The sequence below is a fragment of the Giraffa tippelskirchi genome, chromosome 7 (assembly GCF_054371585.1).
Source record: "Giraffa tippelskirchi isolate mGirTip1 chromosome 7, T2T-mGirTip1v1.2.pri, whole genome shotgun sequence".
NCBI classification, from domain to species: Eukaryota; Metazoa; Chordata; class Mammalia; order Artiodactyla; family Giraffidae; genus Giraffa; species Giraffa tippelskirchi.
The window spans coordinates 6580436-6588688 of record NC_137281.1 but is presented as its reverse complement, the minus strand read 5'-3'; the positions used below and the strand labels follow the sequence as shown (position 1 = coordinate 6588688).

Below are 8253 nucleotides of genomic sequence, written 5' to 3'. Positions count from 1 at the left end.
CTGAATTCACGTCCACTCTGGGGGCCCCCGCCCCCCGCCTCTGACACCCCAGTGCTCTCACCTGATGTTGGTCTCTGCATGCTCCCCGGGAACCCACTCCCCCCCGGCTCCTCTGTCCAGAGACCCCCCCACACACACAACCCCTGACCACAAGACCCCTTGACTCCTTTACTTTCTCAGGGTCCCGCCAAAGCCAAAGCTTCTCCCATCTCCACTCCTCAGGGCCAGCCCCCCCACCCCAACCCTGGGGATCCCCAAATCCAGACAGCCCCAGGGCCCACCCTCCCTGCCACGTGACCAAGGGGTTGTGCAATCCAGCCCCCTCCCCGACCCCCTCCCTGAGGGGATTTTCGAGGAGGGCTGAGCTCACAGCCAGCCGGCACCCCTGCCCCCCCCACCCTGGGGGCTGGGCCAAGGTATAAATAGGGGTGGTGGCTGCAGGCGGCAGCAAGCACCACCATGCTCACCCTAGAGGCTGCACAGTAAGTGGGGGCCCTCCGAAACCGGTACTCCGGACCCCCGCCCTGCCCCTCACCTTTGACCCTCTGCCACCAGGCCTCCCCCTGGGGCGGTGGTCTCTGCCCCACCCAGGGGGCAGGTGGATGGGAGGAGCTGGGGTCCACTATCCCTCCTGGATCTTTTTGCCTCTGCCACCTTGATTCCTTCCTGCATCCCACCCGTGTCTCCCCTGGACCCCCGGGGAGAGAAGAGAGAAAGGGTCTCTTTTCCTCGGGGCACTTGCTTCTCTCCACCCTGGAGTCCTCCCAAGCGGCCCTCTGTCCCCGTCTTCCTCCAGGTCTCACTGCATCCCCGACTTGCTGTGTCTGCAGCCTGTGCTGCTTGCCACATCTTTTCTGTTGGTGGGTCTCTTGTTTGCTGCCTCTTGCTCTCTTGCTGTCTTTCTGTCTCTTCAGTTTTTCTGTCTCATCTCTCCATCTGTCTGCCCGTCTATTACCCACCCATTTCTGGGGCTTATTAAATAACCTCCTGCAGCCCAAGCTTGAACGTCTCTCCACACCTTTCTCCCTTCCCTCCTCTCCTCCCTTCGCCTCAGCGGAGCCTCTTCTGTGTTTTCCCATCTCCATCCACACGTCTCTCCTGTTGTCTCTCTCCTCTGGTCCACGATGGACCCATTTAATGGACTTGCTCACCGAGGCCCCCTCCCCACCCCCACCCGCCCTCGGGCACCCACATCTTCTCTCCGGGGACTTTCTCTCTCCTTCACTTTCCCTGCCCCCGCCCAGCCTCTGTCTATGCAAATCCCAGAGGAGGGGGGAACATTTGCCTGGCCTCCGCCCCCCACTTCCTGTCCCAGTGGGAGAGTGGGGGTGAGTGTGGTGGGGCTGGTCCCACACTGAGACACGCAGCCGCGGACAGGCTGTGGTGGTCACAGCTGCAGCTGCCTGTCCCCCATCCGTCCCCCAACCACTTCGAGAACCAGGAGGCTGAAGACGCCCCTGACATGCCCTTGTGTCTCTCCCCCTCCAGGCTCGACGGGCCACACTTCAGCTGTCTGGTGAGTCGGGGTCCTAGGGGTCAGCGAGGGCTGGGGTAGGGGAGACCCATGTGGCCCATCGCGGCCTCCCTGCCTCAGTTTCCCCCTCTGCTTTTTCCTGTCCCTTTGTCTTTCTGACTTTTTATTGCTATCCCCAAGCTCTTCTTTCCCCACCCCCTGGCATCACAGATGATTTTTCTAACATCTCTTTCCTTTTCTCTGACCCTGGTCCACTTCCTCCAATGGGGAGGAGTAGGTCTTTGTGTCTTTGACTTTGCGTCTCTTCCTCCATGCGTCCCACATTCAGTAAATCTACTTCTTCCTTCCTCCCTTCTCTGCTTTACTTTGTATATTTCCAGAAATTGAGTCGAAACTATTTCAGACACACAGAATACTACACCCCACCCCCATAAACCCACAGCCTAGTCCAAGAAATAAAACCCCACACATATGCTTGAAAGAAACCCCTGTGGGTGCCCTTTCCCCAGTGCATCCCACCCTCCTCCAGCTTGAAGTTTTGCTTTAAAAAAAAATTGAGGTTTGCCTTACAAGTCAGAAAAGTGACAAATCTTGTGGACAGCTCAGTGAGGTTTTCACTTATGTGCACACCTGTGTAACCACGAACCATATGAAGATATAGAACACTGCCATTACTCTGGAAGATTCTGTCCTGTCCCTTCCCAATCAATAGCCCCCTCTGATACTTTCCACCACAGATTAGTTTTGTTTGGTTCTGAGCTTTATGTACAGTGGCCCCCTTTGGGTCTGGCTTCCTTCATGTGACCTCAAGTGTGTGTCAGACACTGTTCCTTTTTCTTTGTTGTATAGTACTCTGTCTCCTGTCCCTGGGCACTCAGGCTGTTTCCTGTTTGGGGCTGTTACTAAAGCTGCCCTGGTTGTTCTTTAACAAGGCTCTTTTGTGGACTTACGTTTCCAGACCTGGTGGGTAAATACCTAGCCCTAAGACCAGGATGGCATATCTCTAGTTTTAGATTTTCACTGCTAAAAGCAACACTCAGCTCTTGGGGCGAATTGAAGCGATATAGAGTTGGATAAAAGAAGGGTCAAGAGCTTCTTTCCCTCTGTTAAAAACACTTCTGTGCCTCTTACCCTTCACCCCCTTTGCCCCCGGCCCTGAGGCAGGCAAGGCTGGGGGAATTCTCCACCCTCCTCAGCTGCTATGACTGTGTACTGGCAAGGTGCTGGGGTTCCTGGAAGCCCACAGTCTTAGTGGGAGCTGGCTGCTATGTCTGTCAGAGACTCTGGTCTCTGTGTTTCTATATGTCTCTGCCTGTGTCTCTTGTTCTGTGTGTGCGCGTGTGTGTCTGGGTCTTTGTGTGTTTCTGCTGTGCTGTGTCTACCTCCCATCTCTGTGTCCCTGTCTCTGGTGCCTAGTCCTTGGGTCTTTCCCTCTCCCAGCCTGTCAGAGTCTCCTGCCTGATCCGGGGTGGGTGGGGTCTCCCTGCAGCCTGGGTGACCCCTCTTCCTCCCCAACCCCTATCAGTACCCGGATGGGGTCTTCTATGATCTGGACAGCTGCAAGCACTCCAGCTACCCCGACTCAGATGGGGCGCCTGGTGAGTGACCCTGGCCCAGCCCCCCTCCCCCCCTACTCCTTGGGCCCGTTTCACAGATGGGGGAGCTGAGGCCCAGGGGAGCTGTCAGCTGGCCCAGCAGGACGAGGTTAGCTCCGGCCTCCAGACCTCCTCCCCTTTCCTCTCCCACGCACCCACTCGCCCATGCAAATCCTGGGGTCACAGATTTGCACAGCCCACAATAGCCCCTCTGTGCTGGCAGGGGCTTCTAGGGGGAGGGGGCCGAGGCCAGACCTCTTGGCTTCTAATCCCGCGCCCTTCCCCCTAGACCTGTGGAGCTACGGCCTCAGTCCCGCGGTCCCAGCCGCCTCCTATGAAACCTTCGACCCGGCTGTGGCCACCTTTGGCCACCCCCAGGGTGTCCAAATCTGCTATGGCCCCTCAACCTACAGCCCCGTGGGGAGCCTGGACCCAGCCCCCAGCCTGGAGGCCCCAGGACCTGGCTTCCCAGCATACCCCACGGAAGACTTCACGAGCCAGGTGAGGGCCGGCGAGACCGCAGAAGTCCCCATCCTTTGATTGAGGTGCCTGGCACCGCATCAGAACCCTAGTGCATAGGGAACCCTTCGCCTCTCTGATGACTCTGGGGTTAAATGGCGTTACTATTCCATCACACCAACCAGCCACCAGAGGCGCAGACGTGTGTCAAGGGGCAGGAGGCTCTCGCGGAGGTGGCCTGGGTGTCCCTGGCCACGCCATGGAGATGGGAACTGAGCCCGAGTGCAGGCTGTGAGCGGAAGGGGGAGGACCACAGCCAGGGCCCAGGAAGAAGCGAAGGGACTGAAGCAGAGGGAGGGAGAGAGGGGTGCCCCCCAGGCCGTAGGTAACCTTGACCTTCCGCAGACCCTGGGTCCCCCGGCGTACGCCCCCTACCCCAGCCCCGTACTCTCAGAGGAGGAGGACCTCCTTTTGGACAGTCCCGCCCTGGAGGTCTCGGACAGCGAGTCGGATGAGGTCCTCGTGGCTGGCCCCGAAGGCAGGGGATCCGAGGCAGGTATGTGGAAGCTGGTGGGGTAGGAGGGACTCTAACTGGTGGTGGGGGTAGTGGGGGAGGTTAAAGGAACCATGTCTGACCAAGCACTTACTGTATATACTCCAGCGCTGAGGGCAGTTTCTAGATCTGCCATCTGTTGGCTGTGCTGCCTTGGGCAACTGCCTCTACCTCTCTGTGCCTTGGTCTCCTATCTATACAATGGGACGAAAACACTAATAGTGTTTATTCCTGGTGGCTGGGAGGATTTGGGGGATCGTAAGTGTCAATGAGACAGCAATGCTTGGCACAGAGTCAGTACTCAATAAATCTTCACCATCATTGTGGACACAAGAGCAACAGAAACCATCACAATATCAGCTCCCACCTAGTCAACCTCTGCTTCTGCCCCTGTGCCTGACCTCCATTACTCGCAACCCCTGGAAGCTGGAATTATTAGTCACTTTCCTTATCTGGGCCTCAGTTTCCCATCTGTAAAATGGGCCTTGTTATCATCATCCCTGTCTTGTGGGGTTTTGATGAAGATTAAATGAGCTCGTAATTGTACTGTGCTTAGCGCAGCACGTGGGTACCAAGTGCTTCACAAAGACTGGTAAAAGAACAACACACACACACACACAACCACACACACACTCGCCAGCCTCATTTATATAACTGAGGAAACAGCAGCTCAGAGAGGTTAGGTCACCACCCCAACATCACACAGCTGGAAAGTGGCAGAGGTGGGGTTCTTGTATCTAATGCCTCCTATGAACCGCCACACCTCCCCATCTCCCCATGGCCAGCTCTGTGGGCCCCTTGCTGCTTCTAGAAGCCCAGGAGTTAGACCCCTTGGCCTCTCCCAGGATCCCAATCCCTCGAGCTGACATGCTGGGAGGCCTGAAGCTGAAGAAATGGCCAGGCAGATTCAAATCAACTTCAGATCTCTTCACTAGTCAGCTGTTAGAAGCCTTTGAGGAGCACTGCCAACCCATTTGGCAGATTCATCCGTGCGCTCAACAGATACATTCTGGCCACCAAGCAGGCACAGGATAGGCACACAGCCTGAAAAATAAAGCAGGGATGGGAGATGGGGGTTCCGGGGTGACACCTTCAGGAAGGGGGAAGCAACTTACCCCGGATGGGAGGGGTAGCACAGAGGGAGCCAGGCACGGTTACCCAGCAGCCACCTCCCTCACCCCACTTCTCTTGATGGGGAGGCAGGGGCTTGGCGGTTCCGGAGCGGGGAGGGCGCGGGGTGGGGCCCCGAAGGATGCTTCCGTTAACCTCCCCGCACCCGCCGCAGGGGCCCGCAAGAAGCTGCGCCTGTACCAGTTCCTGCTGGGGCTGCTGACGCGCGGAGACATGCGCGAGTGCGTGTGGTGGGTGGAGCCGGGCGCCGGGGTCTTCCAATTCTCCTCGAAGCACAAGGAGCTCCTGGCGCGCCGCTGGGGCCAGCAGAAGGGCAACCGCAAGCGCATGACCTACCAGAAGCTGGCGCGCGCCCTGCGCAACTACGCCAAGACCGGCGAGATCCGCAAGGTCAAGCGCAAGCTCACCTACCAGTTTGACAGTGCGCTGCTGCCCGCCGCCCGCCGGGCCTGAGCCCGGGGAGGCCTCTTGGGGGCCCTCAGGGGCTCCACGCCTGTGTCACGTGGGCGTCCCCGCACCCTGGGGCATAGGACCCACGGACCTCCCACACTGGTGCGGGGGGCGGGCTGCTGCCACAATCCCTAAGCCTAGCCCGGGGCCTCTCTGGGATCCTCCCCCATCGTGTCTGGGGTCCCTTTGGGATTCCCTTGTCATGTCCAGGGGCCCCAAGATCTTCATGTCTTGGGTCAGAAGACCCGGAGACGACTATACTACGTGTCTGTGTAGAGGGGCGGGGCAGGGAAAAGTGCTTCCAGAATCCCAGGAACTTCTCTGGGATCCCCTTGTGATGCCTGCAATCCCTCAAATCTCATCCAGGGGAGGGTGAACCTAGAGATCACCTCACCAGAAGGAGGGCTCTGCGTACAACCCTAAGCCCTGTCTAGGGTCTCTCTGGGATCCCCTCTCATGTCTGAGTCCCTCCTGTCAGATCTGAGATCTCCTAGTTATGTCTGGGTCCCTGGGTGGGCTGGGGGGACCGTTTGCATGCGTGTCTCTATGCCCATCTGTGACTGTCTCGTTCTATCTGTGCCTCCAAATTCCTTTGTCATCTTTTGAGATCCCCTAATTCTCTGGAACCACCCCGCTGTCACTTTATAATGTCTGAAAATCTCCAATCACAAGATGGGTGCCTCTGGGATCCTTTTGTCATGTCTGAAAACACCATTGTCAGATTTGGGTGGGGGGTGGACCTCGGTGAACCTTGTGTCTGGGCCATGTTGTCTGGGATGCCCTTGTTTGTCTGGAATCCTCCGATCACCTCTGAGGCCCTCCTGGGATCCTCATCTGATATGCCCCTTTGGGGACCCCACCAACACCCCCTGAGTTCTCATGGGGACCCTCCCTCTCTGGGAATACTCTCCTTAGGGCCATGCTGGGGATCATTCTGGCCACTCGTTGATTTTTTGTGTGACCTTGGCAAACCTCCCCATGTCGGTTCTAACTAGAGACTTTGTGCAGTCCATCAACAGGTGGACCAGCTTTTCTGTATGGAGAGGCTGGAACAGGGTAGGGGCCACGTCTAATGGGGAATATGTTTTCCAATCTCCTCAAGTCCCCATCGCCCCTGGCTGTCATACCCCGGTGGCTTGTCTCAGTTGTCCATTGACCCCAACCATTTTTGTGTGAATCCAGCATTGAGCTGAAGCCTGGATGAGCTCTGATTGGAACCCACGGGGGTGTCAGAGGTTGTGGGCTAAGAAGCCAGAGTCCCTAGTCCTTGAGCCTGAGCGACTGGGGGATCTAGGGTGACCAGAAAGACTTGCTGCTTCTGGGCCAGTTTGGCCCTTCCGTGGAAGGGGAGAGAAGGAGGAAGATCTCGGAAGTCCTTTGCAGCCCTGTCAAGCCTTTGACGCATCACCTGAAATCTACCCATCCACCCACTGATGGCCGGAAGGAAGACAGGAAGGAGCATCAAGGACCCAGAGAGGGAAAAGGTTCTTGAAGGGAGCACATAGCGGCTGATTGCAGAAGGCAGGCTGGGAGGCCCCCTCCGGGGAGGGGTGTTGCTGGGTGGGAGGGGCGTTGCCAGGGACAACGTGTCTTTTGGGGGGCCTCCTTTTGCAAATGAGGCACCTTTTGCAAAAACTATCATTACCCCAAGTGTGGTATAAAATAAAATACATCAAGGTAGACAGACTTCCTGGGACCCTTTGTCAGGGACTGCGATGCTGCCCATCCAGCCAGGCCTGCTGACCCTCAGAGACACTGGGGCAGCGTGGGGGGAGGTGAGAGGAGATGCAAGACGCAATTAGAGCCGGACCAGACTGAGCCTGGAAGGCCGCGGCAAGGGCTTGAAATGCAGGCACTGGTGGTTCGATTCAATTTTTGTCTCCTAATCTTTTTGATGATCGGAATTCTTCCCCACCCTCTCCCTGCTTCCCTTTCCGTCTGGGTTTCTGTCCCCCCCGCCCCTTTCTGAACTTCTGCCCTCTTTCTCTGGATCTCTGTCCCCCTCTGGCTCGATACAGCCCTCGGGCAGGCGGAGCTGCCCTACAGGCTGCGTGGGCTCCACCCACCCGCGGGGCCCGCAGGAGCCGCGTAGCAGTTCGCCTGGCAACCCGTGGCGTCACCCGGAAGCTGCCTCTGGGTTGGCCAGGAGCTCCGAGGAGGCGGGGACGTTTCCGGCTCTTAGGGAGTTTTGGAAAAGGATGGGGGGCGGGAGGTGACGAGGGGCAGGAAAAAAGCCGGAACCGCCTAGTCTTCACTCACTCCAGGGTGTTACTTGTCACTCCGGCGTCACTTGCCTGCCCATCCTCCGCCTTAAGCTCAGGCCCCCATACCCTTCCCCTCTTCTCTCGCGTCCACCTCGCCTTCCTCCCGCCAGACACCTGACGTCCCAAGACGCTCCCCTCCCGCGGTCCCCTCCTCGTCTCCTTCGACTCCCCCTGCCCGGCGTCCAGCCACCACCACCCCCATGCAGAAAGCCGCAGGTCCCCCTGCCGGGAAGGGCGCCAACGTCCGGGCAGCCCTCCAGGGCCTTCCCGGTCTCCCCACCCGCCCTCGCTGGGGCACCCGCCCCCTCCCCCGCGTCCGGTGCCCGC

General features: G+C 58.2%; 1 protein-coding gene and 1 long non-coding RNA gene across 4 annotated transcripts; one reads left to right on the top strand and one right to left on the bottom strand.

Moving 5' to 3' along the window:
* The first annotated feature begins 449 nt into the window (after positions 1-449).
* On the top strand, positions 450-7340 carry SPIB (Spi-B transcription factor). 3 transcript variants are annotated; one of them, XM_081514889.1, is made up of 6 exons: positions 450-482; positions 1489-1516; positions 3000-3072; positions 3359-3570; positions 3969-4084; positions 5367-7340. In XM_081514889.1, exons 3-6 carry the CDS (start codon positions 3007-3009, stop codon positions 5663-5665), a joined length of 693 nt encoding a protein of 230 aa, XP_081371015.1. In that variant the 5' UTR covers positions 450-482; positions 1489-1516; positions 3000-3006; the 3' UTR covers positions 5666-7340. The 3 variants fall into 3 exon arrangements, with proteins under 3 accessions (XP_081371015.1, XP_081371016.1, XP_081371014.1); XM_081514890.1 differs by having other exon boundaries at positions 3934-4080; XM_081514888.1 differs by having other exon boundaries at positions 3934-4084.
* LOC145515188 (uncharacterized) lies at positions 4712-5441 on the bottom strand. Its single transcript, XR_014060731.1, has 2 exons — positions 5197-5441; positions 4712-5125 (listed from the first exon to the last, which is right to left on the bottom strand). It is a non-coding gene; the product is annotated as an uncharacterized LOC145515188 (long non-coding RNA).
* Positions 7341-8253: the final 913 nt, after the last annotated feature.